The sequence below is a fragment of the Monodon monoceros genome, unplaced genomic scaffold (assembly GCF_005190385.1).
Source record: "Monodon monoceros isolate NGI ecotype Baffin Bay Population unplaced genomic scaffold, NGI_Narwhal_1 Super_Scaffold_18, whole genome shotgun sequence".
Lineage (NCBI taxonomy): Eukaryota > Metazoa > Chordata > Mammalia > Artiodactyla > Monodontidae > Monodon > Monodon monoceros.
Window position 1 is genome coordinate 130,828,216 of NW_021703774.1, and position 14,460 is coordinate 130,842,675.

At 43.3% G+C, this 14,460-nt stretch overlaps 1 protein-coding gene across 11 annotated transcripts in view; it reads right to left on the reverse strand.

The window, feature by feature from the left end:
- Positions 1–14,460, reverse strand: part of FGGY (FGGY carbohydrate kinase domain containing) — a 432,084-nt gene that overhangs the window by 151,731 nt on the left and 265,893 nt on the right. For 10 of the 11 annotated variants that reach the window (XM_029226879.1, XM_029226872.1, XM_029226868.1 and 7 more), the window contains one exon: positions 2,285–2,392. In XM_029226879.1, the coding sequence (XP_029082712.1) occupies positions 2,285–2,392 (108 nt within the window). Of the gene's footprint in view, positions 1–2,284; positions 2,393–4,878; positions 4,955–14,460 lie in introns of those variants that run through there. The other variant, XM_029226875.1, reaches the window with a different exon arrangement.

Genomic DNA, 14,460 nt, shown 5'->3' on the forward strand with positions numbered 1-14,460 from the left:
TGAAGATTTTATTAATGGTCAGAAAAGGGTCATTTTTTAAAATTTAAATTCAGGCTTAGGAAGCAGGCATAACGAATTCTTGTCCACCAAGATACGTCATAATGTTTGGGCAAAGATGGCTTATATCCATAGCAACAGAGCCAACTCTGAGTCAAATACTGGTAAAAGCATTTCTAGACTGACACAGATGGTCAATTAGTAAACTAACTCTCTGAAAACCTGTTGATGGACAGCTTCATGGACAATGCATCCTGCACAAAGAGTTAGTTTACTGGATTGTTATCCTTGTTAAAAAAGACTCTGGGTTGTGTCTGTTATGACTTCTGGTTCTCCTAAAGGTAATTATACCATGATGTGGGCTTGAAAAGGGCTATGCTTCAGTAATGGGTTTTCTATGTGTCATAGAAAGGGAGTGGATATTTAAGTGGAAAGTTGTGTAAATACATAACACTAGTTTAAAGAGGAGACTGTAAAGTTTCAATCCCACTGTACCTTAGGCATAGAGTGACGTCTTTTTCTTGACTTTTCTAGAAAAGTCTAATTGGTTATTAAGACCTATCAGACGTTATTTAACGTATACTCACTGTGCTTCCCTACTAGACGATGAGCTCCTTAAAACCAGGGACTAATGCGGGGACTAATTCAGGTATCTCTATAGCCTGGCACAAGAGTGAAGGCACAAAACATGCTCTTTGAATCCAGCCACCCACCTATGCGTGCATCAACTTTGAGAGAGAACTTTGAGGCAGCTAAGAATAAAAGAGAAACACATGAAGAAATGGAAAATTAATGGTTATTTGTATCCATATCCAGCTTGAGGTCAGATCACTTTTGATTGGCTGGACATTTAGAAAAGCTGGTAGGGGAGCAGACCATAAACAGATGGTTTCAGTACAGCATAGTGAATGTGAGACTGAGTAACCGAGCCTGGGTCTTACTGTCCCTTGCTTTCCACATTTAATCCTTCCAAGGTCGGCTGATCTCTTGACCTCAATTCTCAGTCATTATTGCCACTGTCCATTATTGCCAAAGTCCTCATGGCTTTTTGTCTGTGGACTAACCTATTAAAGCTGGTCTCTCTTCACCCAGCCGTGCACCCTCAGGCCTTCTTCCTGACGGCTGCTAGCCAGTTTTTATAACAGAGATCTGACAACACCCATCACTATTCCAATCTTTCACCTACTCTCCGTGGTCTACTACCTGAAGTTCAACTCCTTAGCATGTTTTACAGGGACTTCTGTTTGGTCCCTGCCCAGCTCTCTAACTTTTATTGTAAGTCATTCTTCTAAGAACAGTTTATGCCACAACTGAAATTCTGCAATTACCCTCAAATATGCCTTGCTATTTTTCACTCCCATGTCTTTGTTCCTATGCAAGTTCTCATACCTAGAAGAATATCCCTACCTTTCTGTGTCTGGTTGGTCCCTATTTATCATTAAGGTGCAGTACAAATGCTTTCTCCCCTGAAAAGAATTCCTTAATCTAGCTTTGCGCGGACTCTGTGCCTTGTACCTCTGGTATAGTACTCATCTCATTTTTATAGATCTTCTGTCTTCCCTATGAGATGACCCCATGAATTCAACACATTTTCTCCAAGCACCTTCTACGAACCAGGCACTGAGCTAAATACAAAGAGGAGTATGATATAACCCATGCCCTTAAAGAGTGCGTAGATTTCTGGAAAAGACAGATTATCTCAGAATGTGCTAAGAGCTGGAGTTACATCTTAAAGATCAAGTAAAACTAGCAAGTGATAAAGAACTCTCCGAGTAGGGAAAGAAGCATATACAAAGGCACAGAGGAGCAGAATAACAGGAGCCATGGGGAAGCTGTGAGTAGGGCAATCTGGCCTTCGTGACAAGTACATGGGTGAGACTGGAGGGGACAGACCACAAAGGGAATGATGTGCCCTGAAAACTATCTGAGCTATGTCCCAAGGGCTACAGGGAACCACTGAAGGATTCTGGCTGGAGATTAACATAGTCCTTTTTACCAAGTAGAACATTACATTACTCCTGTTGCCGTGAGAAAAATGGGTTGTTCTGTGAAAGAAAGATAGGTGAGAAGATGGGTTAGTCATCAATGCCTGGATCAACATTTATTCCTTTGGCAAACACGGGCTACATATGCTCCATATGTGAGACTTTATGCTAAGAGAAAGTTAATTCTTCTGATGTAGGAGTCTGCAAATCTTCCAGATCCTGGGTATACGGGGAATGTGACAAAATGGACTAGTCAAGGGTGTAAAAACATTAAAGACCATATGAAGAAAGTGTCAACTTACCAATTTTCCAGTAACACTCTGGCCACCTTCATTCAGCCAGAACCCAGGGACCATGGCTGAGAAATAAGGGCCCCAGACTCCTGGTACAAAGATCGGGTTTTTGCTGATCTGGAAAGAAAGGGGCAAAGTATGTGAAAATATTGTCCCTCAAGGCTAGAAGGAGCCTTATCCTCCTCCCATGTGATGTTTCTATGACCACGGAATTCAGCTTCTTATTAAATACCTTTGATGGTGGGGAAGTTAGTCCTGACAAAGGACGGGCCTGGCTTCACCTCTGGAAACCTTTCTGATAAACTCATTCAGGCGTCAAGGTAGAAAAAAAGAGATCATTTTGGAAAGAAACTGATGTGACAGTTCCTGGCCAACTCCCTCACTGTGGTAGACTGATTGTAATAATGGTCCCCATTTTCTAGCCCTCCCTGCTTCCACCCACTGTGCAATATGACTTCGCAGTGCCTCTTGTTGAGAGGTGGGGTTCCCAGCCCTTGAGTCTGGGTCAAACTTGTGACTTGGTTTGGCCAACAGAATGAGGCGGAAGTGACACTGTGCACCGGTTTTCCAGGTTTAGGCCTCGACAACTGTGTGCTTCTGCTCTTCCTTCTCTCCCTCTGCCACAAGAACATGCCCCAGCGAGACTGCTGGATGGATATGCAGCAAGCTGAGTCAGCTCAGTTGTCACACGTGATGTTTCAGATACGTGAGAGGGCCCAAACAGGATCAGCAAATCCTCGCAGTCCTCCAGCAACTGGTGAGCCCGAATCACCAGCATCACCCAGCCAATCGATAGACTTGTGAACAAAAATACATGTCCTTTTGTATATCGCTAGGATTTTATGTTTGTTTCTAACCTAGCATTTTAATGGCACGAAATAACTGATATATCCCCCTCCTTCTACAAACACTTATTAGACACCTAATAGCATACCATTTCTCTCAACTGGGTGCTGAGGACACAGAGATGAATCAGAAAGAGTTCTTGTCTTAAGAAGCTCCTCATCTCAGGGTAGATGGATAAGTAAATAGTCAAATAGAAAAGAGTGTGGTCCATGGGATGGTAAAGACAAAACATAGGATACTGTGGAGGGGCACAGTGGGTGAGGAATGAAATGGTCCAGAGATGGCTTCTGAGAGAATGGGACATAAGCTTAGACTAGTAAGATTTAGCCAGATGAATTAGAACAGGCAGTCCATGTCAAGGGAATAGCTTGAACAAAGACATGCAGGTGAGAGAGATGCTCTCATTATTCAAGATACGGCAACGTCTTTTTTTGGTAGCAGACCATGGAAGCCCATTAGGTGTTAGGAAAGGACATCAAGAGATGGACTGGGACAGGCAGGGATGGACCACGTGTTCACTCACCTGGAATGGCACGAGCTTCTCATCCACCCAGCAGGGATGAATGCTGAAGTGATATTATGGTTGTGGAAGGGTGTATTAAAAGGTAGGGAGGAAAAAGGAGTTAGGCACACTGGGTCTACTCCTGCATGTCTTGAGGCTGGGCAGAGAATCTATTCATTCATTTATTCTACAAATATTTATTCAGCCCTTACTACGCCAGACCCTGGGGATATAGAAGTGAACTGAATATAACCATAATTTCTGCCCTCATAAAGTTTATAGTGCAGCACTTCTTTAAATGTCTGAGCTCTAACTATTCTGGTTCTCTTTTCACTAAATGAGTGATTCCTCAAATCAGCAAGAATTCCACCCTCCAAAGAGGAAGGGGGTGAGGGAAGGCAGGAGACTATACAATATTATCAACTTTAAACTTTGCCAAATAAAGGTAATTTATAAAAGGGTAAATTTAACACCTAAAGGAAAAAGAATAATCTCAGGGGGAAAAAAAGGTTTGTTTGTTTGTTTGTTTTCCTGCAAGAAAAGACAGTTTAGCTTTCATTGACATATTCACTCATTTCTTTATGGGTTCAACAGATGTTTCCTGAGCTCCTACTGTGATCCAGGCACTGAAAGCAAATGTAAACAAAAGAGCATAGTCTCCACCTTCACGGAGCTGTTCTCTTCAGAGGGAGGCAGACTAGGGAGACCAATGATTCAGGTTTGGCCAGGATTCTCCTAGTTTTAACACCAGAAGTCCTATGTCCTGGAAAACTCTCAGTACTAGGCAAAAGGGACAACTGGTCACCCTAAGATGGATATCACACAAATGTATAAATACAAACTGTGATAAATAAATGAAAGAATATCAAAAGGTATTACAAGAGCTCATAAGTGAGGGACCTAATATAGTCTAGGGGTCAGATAAGGCTTTTCTGAAGAAGTGATATTTGAATTAAGATGAAAACATACATAGAAATTATTCAGGTGTGAGTATATGTATATCTGTCTGTATTTGTATATATATGTGTGTGTGTGTTTGTGTTGATATACGATACAGAGAGTGTTCCAGACAGAAGAAGCACACACTAAATGGTCTTCATTTTTGTCACTCTGTCTTTGCCAGTGGAAATTTTATCACATGCCAACTCTAGAAACTACTGCCCTATATTGCATGCCCCAGCTGCTTTGGGGCAAATAAGACAGCCCATGCCAAGCACTTGGGATCCAGGGTTTGGACAGGTGGATGGATACCCACCAAAGTCAAGCCATCTCTTTTCATGCCCTGCACCCCTTCTCTTCCAGAACTCTTCCAGCACCATTAGACAGATTAGTTTCAGAGAGGTTGCACGTTGTCCACAGTCACACAGGTAGTAAACGGTCGAGGTGGGACTTGAACTCAGGTAGATACTGGTCTCAAACCCCAGGATATGCTTTTTAAAAAACAAACAAACAAACAAAACTTGTATACATAAATTGCTTAGGAGAGCTTTGCATCACCTCCCCCTACCCAAACCCCAAACCCCACGATTTAAAGATGTTCCTGCATCAGCTTTTGCAGAACTCCATTGGCAGACTGGGGCTCTGCTGCTCAGAAATGGCAGGTGAAGGCTCTGCCTGGCTCTGTCCAGAAATTTCTGAGTTGACTCCTGCTTGTGCTCACTCATTTGGAATGGCACATGCTTCTCATCAGATATCATGACTAAAGCAAGGAAACAAGGGCACAGAAATATGTTCCCCAGAGCACCTCCAATCACTCCCAAGCTCTGGGAGAAAACAAGTAATAGTTTGTTTTGACAGGGAGAGAGAGTGAGCACATTCATGTATTTATGTGTGCTTTAATCCTTTGCAATAAACCTAAATATTTAAAAATATTTTTTTGTGAAAGCTCTTTCCATGCTGATGGCTATCCTGGCCTGAAGGCTGCTCTGTGATCCAAAAGGAAGGAGCACATTTTACTCCACTAATGACAGGTGTCCGTACAGGACACTGACTTTCCAGCAATAATGTGCCGTTGGCAACAACAGCAGCTACGATTGACTGGGTACTTACTAAAGGCCATATTCCAAGCACACTGCAGGAGTTAAATCACTTAATCTTCACAACGACCCTAAAGGGAAGAGTCTATCATTATTCCTATTGTACAGATGTGTAAACTGAAGCAGAGACTTAAATAGCATGCCCTAGGTTATAAAAATACAAAGCAGCCAGGCTCTCTATAGGTTCTGTATTTGTCTCTGCCAAAGTATGCCCTTGATTTTAGGCTACCATTGATTCTTTGAGTCCTTCATTTACTTTTCAAGGGCAGAAAGCAAGGGTTATTAGAGCCAACGTAGACTCACTCAGATTGAACCAACCTCCTAGCCTTGATGACAAGTAGGTTAGGGAATCTTCACGAGCAAAAGGCTTTTGATCAGTTTTCCCCCATACACTTGTGAAGAGCAGAGGAGAAAACAAGGGCTGAGTCAAAGATCTATTTGATTCTATCCTGACTACCATGTTCCAGCCAGGTGACCTTATAAAAGGTAATCTTTCTGAGCCTCAGTTTCCTCAGTTCCAAAATGGGAAGAATGATATAAATGTGGGAGGACTTTTGTGAAAATGAAATAAGCTGTCACATATAAACAGCTTATTGTATGTTAAATACCAAGTAAACATTAGTTCTCCTTGAAATGAGGCTTGCATGATGGGATAGTCAGGTGACTGGGATGAATGGCCACAGCCAAAAGTAACTGCAACCATTAAGCAGGTCTCTAGAGTCATTCTTCATTTTATTTAGTCAATGGTCTTAATAATGAAGTAGAAGATGACAATACAGAAGCAAAGTTTATATTTTCAGGTGGTATAAACTTGGAAGGACTACTTATCGTGACCCGCGTCCAAAACAAGATTCAAACTTACTTTAAGAACTAGAACATCAAGCAAAATACAGCAAGAAAGCAGTTAACATTTATTTGATCACACAGTTAAAATTCTGCACAGAAAAGGTGCCGGTAATATTCTCTTCCATAATATCCTTTTTCATGGGTGGTGGTACATGAGTATTCAATTTAGTATTGTTTAAACTGTATGTAGACCTTTGACACATTCTTTAATTATGTGTGATATGAATAAAGTTATAAAAACCTGCAATAAAACAAAACATTTGGGACTTCCCTGGTGGTCCAGTGATAAAGAATCTGCCTTCCATGCAGGGGATGCAGGCTTGATCTCTGGTTGGGGAACTAAGATCCCACATGCCACGGGGCAACTAAGCCTGTGCGCCACAGCTACTGAGCTTGCGTACCTCAACTAGAGAGCCCACGTGCCCTGGAGCCCATGCGCCACAACTAGAGAAAAGAAAACCCGCATGCCACAACTAGAGAGAAGTCCACAGGCTGCAAGGAAGAGCCCACACGTCACAACGAAAGACCCCGCGTGCCACAATGAAAGATCCTGCATGCCACAAGGAAGATCCTGCGTGCGGCAACTAAGACACGATGCAGCCAAAAATAAATAAATAAATAATTAAAAAAACAAAATAAAAACAAAACATTTGGTTGCACACTATATGCTAGGCACTGAGATCAGCAACAAGGTTATAAAAATAATAAGGCAAAATAACAACAACAATAATAATAGAAGAAGAAGAGAGACGAGGAAGGAGGGAGGAGGAGGGAGGGGGAAGAGGAAGGAGGAGCTGGAGGAGAAGAATTAACAATAAGGCATGGCCCTCCTCCTCAAGGAGCTCCTAGTCAGGCTGGGCAGACAGAAGTGGAAATAGAAAAATTACAACAAAACATGCCAAGTGCTACAGTGAGGTGGGTGACCAGTGTGGTAGAAGCCCAGGCTGCCTGGGAAAGGAGTGAGCACTTCACAGAGGTGGCCACATGGGAGCCAGGCCTTGAAGGACGAATAAGTGCTTCTTTAGGTAGAGAGGGAGGGCATCCCAGGCAGCAACGATCAGAGTCATGAAGCTGTGCAAGCATCTTGATTCTCATGAGGGCTTAAAGTTCTGCATTTTACTTTATATAAAAGTTCACATGGTTTGAAGGATGGGTATATTTTTGCATCAGCATATCCTACTGCTTGTCAAAGATTCAATTTTTAAAATACGGTGGCTGAAAAAAAGTCTCAGTGAAACCACCCGCAAAGCCAGGCAGTAAGAAGAAGAAATTATAATATAGAAAGAAGAAGAAGAAGAAGGAGAAGTGGAAATCAAATAGTAATTGCTAACAGTTATTGTGGGCTTATTATGTGCCAGACTCTTCTAGGCTCTTTATAGACATTATCATATTTAATACTCATGACAACCCAATGAGACCCAGTGAGGACCCATTGAGGTCCTATTTATTATACATACTCCACAAATGAGGACATCTCAGCTGAAGGAGGTCAAATAGCTAGTAAATACGAGAGGAGTAATTACAAGATACAAGCAGGATCCAAGTTATTATCTACCAACTTATTTTTCTCACTAAATCTGACTCTCCTTATCTATAAAATAAATGGATTGGACTAGAGATGTTTAAGATCTCTCTTGTCTTTGAGACTAAGATTCCGGGAAGTTGAGTCATTCTCCCCTAGCTGGCCAATCAGAACTCTACAGCAAGCTATTTCAACACAGACTCTGCCCTCACATGCCCTGGGGGCTCATGGGGTTGCATGGGGTTACCTCTTGGGGCTTCTGTAAGTATCCACTTTGTTCTACTACCTCTCTGACCTGTGGCCAAGATTACTGGGGGGTTTTCTTGAGTGCCAACTTCTTGGGTTATATTCAATGGCTACTATCTATAACATCTTACATTAGCTGAGTAAATATTCAGCACATACTTATTGGATACAGACTGAGTTCAAACTACTATTTTAAATATAAAAAGACAGAAAGATGGGTGTCCAGAGCCATGTAAATGACATAATCCCTCGAAGTTTACAATGTAGTAGGTATTGGAGGGCAGGATGGGCTGGGTAGTAACTCAGGTACCAAGGGACTTCTGAGCGTACATTTGCATTCAGACTTAGAATAACCCTAAGAGTACATGGAGTCGAGCACGCACAGCCCGTTTTACAGGTGAAGACCCAGGGACGGGGACAGTAAGCAAACCACCCAGGATCACAAGGATCAGAAATGCTGGAGTTGGCATTAGAAGTCTCTCTCTATGTGCTCCTGCCTCTTTTCATGTCTGTGTCCAAGCTGGATCCATGAGTGGATGCCACTGGCTGACTTTGATCTAAGGCTATGCTACTGTCAGCTGAGTTTCCCTGCGGTGATAAAACCCAGGCGCCTGCTCACACCTCTTTCTGGGAGTGTCGACTGGGCTAAGGGCAGGGAGCTGCTTCAGAGACGTCCGCTCTGCCTTCCCCCACTCCATCATCCCAAGCTTGGCCTAAGTCTCTGGCAGGGGCAGGAGGCAGGCTCCAGGCGCCAGTGGTCCTGGGAGGGAACAGGAGGTTTTGTTTTGAGTGTCTCCAGCCAGGTTGGGAATGTTCGAGGGTAGCCACAGGCATGTGTGGGGCCGGTGGGTATTTCCGTGGTGGCTCATCTCTCCCTCCAAATGGACTGTGCTATCGTCTTACTAGAAAAAAACCATTTATACACATTCCAGACAACTCCCAGCTCACTACACAGTACAAAAAAGAGCACAGAGAATTCTGTTTATGAATGGGGGCTCTTAGCATTCACCTCTATTTTCGTACTTCTCAGATTGAATTGAAGTGAGCTGTTTGTCTCTCCTACGAAACGGTGAGGAACCACATCTTATCTTAAAGGCAGTAAATAAACACGGTTTAGTACAATAATATGAGCATAGACCTTGGAGTCAGGAAAACCTGGTTTTCCATTCTGGTTTGGTCGCATCCTAGCCATGAACCTTTGAATCTCTTTGAGTCTCAGCTTCCTTATCTATAAATGGAGATAAAATCTCACCTACTAGAGTTTTATGCCAGTCTGAAATGGTATAAAGTATATAATGATCCTAGGACATAACATGCTCTCAAGAAATGTGAAGCACAGATGGTTTAATTCTATTCCTTTTTGGGACAGTGGAAAGATGTGAGTCCAAAGACCCGACCGAGGTCAGGTCCAGACCCTACCCCACATCAGCTCTGTCTCTCTGGTGGGCTCTTCTTTCTCTTCCCTCCTGGATTTTTCTTACTTACCACAACTCTCGGGGTCAGCTCACACACTCCCATGTGTATTATGACAATTTTTAGGCTGTTGAGTTTCAAATTTTTATCCCAAACTCCGAACTTGCTCCTGAGCTCCATACAAGACATTTGACCTGAACGTCTAATCGACATGTCCAAAACAGACCTTGAAATCCTTCCTCCTGGGGCTCCTCTTGTTCGGGGGGTCCCTGTCTCAGTGAATGGTGCCCTATTTACCCATCCAGCAGGATATCATTCTTCCCTTCTTGATCTCACTCATCTGCTCTACTGTAGGTCGCATGGACTATCAACTCTATTTTTCAAACACAAGCCTTTGCATTTCTCCCCACTGTCATTACATTAGTCAGTCCCATACCCTTCCTTGCTTGGGTTATTGCAACAGCAGTTAAAACTGGTTTCCCTGCCCCAAATATTGTCCTTCTCCCTGCACCTCCACAAGCCCCACTCACAGACTCTAACTTCCATACCGGCACCCCAATGATCCTTCTAATACACAAACCTAATTATATCACTTCCCTTACTTACATCCTTTAGATGCTCCCCACGGCATATGAGACCTTTCTGACCTGGCTTTGATCTGTTTGGCCTAATCATACACGTGACCATTTCCCCCGCCCTTTGCCCCGTCATTTTTCACTGCAGCAAGCCCACCAAGGCCCAGAAATTCCCCAAGAGAGAAATTGCCCTAGAAATTCCCCCAATTCCCCTTTTCTTTCTCATCTCTGAGTCTTCATCAATTCTCCTCTCTCTGTCTGAAAGGCAGCCCCTCTCACTTTCCCCTGACTAACTCTTACACGTCCTTTTATAAGACTCCGCTCCATATTACCTGCCCTGGGAAGCCTTCTCTAAAAACTCTGACTTCTCTGCCATTGCTGGGTTGAGTGTGCCTCCCTGCATCTTCCCTTAGCTTCCATACTGCAGGCTGTCCTAACACATGTTACATGTGTGAATGTATATACCTAGATCTATAAATACATACATAATAGGTATTTGATATGCAATATGTACATAGTATGCTCTGAAAATGAAATCATCACACAAATGTAGAGCATGGCTAAAATTATTATTAACGTAACAATCTCACTGGCATTAAGAACAATAGAATATAACATATGTCCAATCACCTATAAGTGACCCACGGTTAATAAAGCTCAGGCCTGCCAAATTTTCCTCTCCTCTATTTGGAGGTTTTGGAAAGGTTCAGAGTCCTCCAGTAAAGAGTTTGCCTTTCCTAGAAACCAATTCCTTTATTTCAGTTTGAGCAAAACAAGAACACATGAAACCTGTTCACAGATATCCCCTGGGGCTTAGCAGCCTAAGCGGGCAGAGAGGGCACTGAGCAGGTGTATCACCCAACCAAATGGTTCCCAAATTTGGGATGGAGGGAGGCTGCCAGATACTGCCTGCAATGTCCTGAATTATTTGCAAAGGATTTTGGACTCCTTAAGCTTCATTCTTCATCATGCTGAAACCCACATGTGATCGCAACAGAAATGTCATTCATATGTTTCTCATCCGCTTAACGCAACTGAGGTTGATTGCAAGAGAGACTAAACAGCCAAGGAAACTTTGGGGTCTTCCTAAAGTTCCCCCCCAGTTTCCTTTCCCCTGCAGACCAGAAGCTACACTTGGCCTTCCCTATACAAATGCCTGACTGGCTCCAGGGAGCTTCGACTGCCTTCAGCTTTGGAAGCTCTGAGAGCTGTATGACCCCAAAGATGTAAAATCATATCTTGCATCTTTTTCACAGCCCAAACAATCTGTGGTGGGTAAACAAGGACTGGTTTCTTCTGTAACGGGGGAGGGGGCCGTGGGGTGTCGGGGAGGGAGCTAAAGAGGAGGAGGGGTGCTCTGCACAGTATTTATTCATCAGACGGATTCTTAGCTCTGTTGCTCTGATGTCACATAGCAAATTGGACCCTCAGAATCAGAACCATATTTTCTATTTCTGTCACACCCTCCACGGGTGAGCACAGTACTATTGAGCGGTTCTCAAACATGGCTCAACCAAGGCTCTTTTGATTCTAAATGAGCTGTTAGGAAAAGCAGCCCCCTCTACAGAATTTAGGGTTCCTTTAAAAAGATGCCTGGGAGTCGTTTCTCAGCCGAGGCTGATCAGCAGGTACAGAGGAGGATGACACAGCCTTTTCCCTTGTAACAGGCCCTTGGCACCTATGACACAGCGCTCTGTCAGACATGCTCTGATTTTAACTGCTAAGTTGTGGACACTTCTCTCCCAGCCCTGCTTCTGATCAGTTTCCGCATTTCCCTTATTAAGACTGTTTGCTTTAATACCCGTGTCTGGCCTCAGATATCATCTCATAAATCTCACCAGGGACTTTGATTTTCTGGTTTAACTCTCAACATTCTGTCTTAACCTTCTGTGTGGCCTTGGCTCTTGGGGTGTTCATCTGAAAAATGGGGCACATAGGACCTCTTTTTACAGATTTGTAAAGATTAAATGTGCCACAGTCTATTATAGGCATTGGTGCAGTGCCTGGTACATTCAGTGACCCAGGGAAATGAAGCCCATATTAATATCATCACCTCCATACTGGCCAAAGTGTACTTCTTATTTATGGATTGGCATACATGTGGCTGTTTAATTTTAAAAAGTACGATCTGACACCCTCTTGACTAGAATTTTAAAGTAGGGTACAGAGGTTGTACTGGCTCTAGAGAACAGAGAGCAAGAATCAAACTATCACTCAGATGGGTTCAGTTCTATCGGCAAGATCTATCACTGGGATTAAATACAATTGAGGCTTTACCCTGTTAATAGCATACCATATAAAGGCAAAGAGAGCCTTGGCTGATTTATACTGGGGCCTCTTTTGATAAAAGACTTCCTGTGCACATGCACCAGTCGTTGCCTTTTGGAAGTACTCCCTAAAGACCCCACTCCTGCTAATTAGGGAATGCTCAGGGGAATTTGGGCCAAGTCCATACAAGTCTAGACCTGAAGAATCCTTTTTGGTTTTTTTAAATTAATTAATTAATTTGGTTGTGCTGGGCCTTAGCTGCGGCAGGTGGGCTCCTTAGTTGTGGCATGTGAACTCTTAGTTGCAGCATGCACATGGGATCTAGTTCCCCGACCAGGGATCGAACCCTGGCCCCCTGCATTGGGAGTGCGGAGTCTTAACCACTGTGCCACCAGGGAAGTCCCTAGACCTGAAGAATCCTTATCTGCAGAACTCTCTCTCCATTTTTGGCCTCACAGAAGATGAGAAGGCCAGTCTGGATGGGCGAAGAGAACTAAAAACTATCCATAGTTACATGGATAGCTCCCTCAATGAATGACTGCAAAAGTATTATAAACTGAGAAGTGTTTATGCAGTACATAGGGTAAAGGGGTTTACCCCGTACATTTTCTCTGTAACAAAGGAGGCTGATGAGAACATTAAAATACAGTGATGGTTGGATGGAGAAGGCCTGGAGAAGGGAGATAGGAAGAGAAGTTGTGAAACCCCACCTGCTCTGGCTACCTACTGTGTTACCAGGGAGAGCACACAGGTGGCACATGCAACAGCATGTCCACGGCAGATAAGTGATCGTGGCCCTCCGTCCTGCCATTTCTGGACGAGGCATCCAGGGTGCTGGAGAGCCACTGCCGTCAAGTCAAATGAAGTGACATGCCCTGAAACCTCTCTGTCATCCCATGGGGGGCACTTTCACATACATTCCCCCACCTAAGATGTTGGGCAAGCCTGTGCCACAGTTGATTTTGATGAGAAAGGGAGCTGAACCTCAGAGATATTAACTCAAGTTCCCAGCTTCCAAACAAGGCAGAATCAGGATTTAAACTCAAATCAGACCAAAGAGTCCGTATCTTTTCTGAGACACTTTTTTTTTTTTTTTTAGAGAAAAAAGGTTGTCAAAAGGAGAGGTAAGGACACAGCAGGCAGAGAGCAGCACCCTCTTCACTGTTTGGTCTGGAGCCAGCCCAGCTCCTCCTAGACCTTAAATAGAATGTGTCCCTTGCAAATTCAACAGACATGATGGGATTTTCCTATATTGTGGGGGAGGAAAAGAGAGAGAACTCACACATTCCAGGGTATCTTTTCATACTCTCCATATTCAATAGCAGTTCTTTAGGAATGTTAAGGGAGACTCATGTTTAAAAAAAAAAAAAAAAACCAAAAAACAGAAACTACTTAAAAATTGTTTTTCTATTTAAATGAGTTCTTATAAAAGAGAAATGGCTTGTACCACAGAGGCAAGGGGACTAAAGAAGAAAGGATGCTCAGAGGGGAAGTTGATTGAGAGGGTATGCCCTGTGCCTGTACTCTTATAAAAGACCGGGCTAATACAGGCAATATGTAAACACTGCAGAACAATCAGAAACAAGTGAAATGGGGGCTTCAGAGTAACAGTGTTCAGCTGTGGGCAATGGCCAGGAGGAGGCAGCTTTTGTTATGAATAGATCCTCTGCATGTAAGGCAGGCCTGATTTTAACCCCTGGCTAGGCTATAGGCTATTTAGTGTATGAGAACGGACCAGGGCCCATCTGGATTACCTTAGAAAAAAGAATGCGGGTGGAGGTGGGGTTAGAAAAGGGAAAAAAGCAGCTATCTGTAAAATATAAAATATATGACCTGATGTAGGACAGGGTTACGGTTCTGGGAGAGCGGTTTAAAGAGTTTCTGTGTTATTTATCAGTCACGTATTTGGCTTACAACATAACAAATGACAA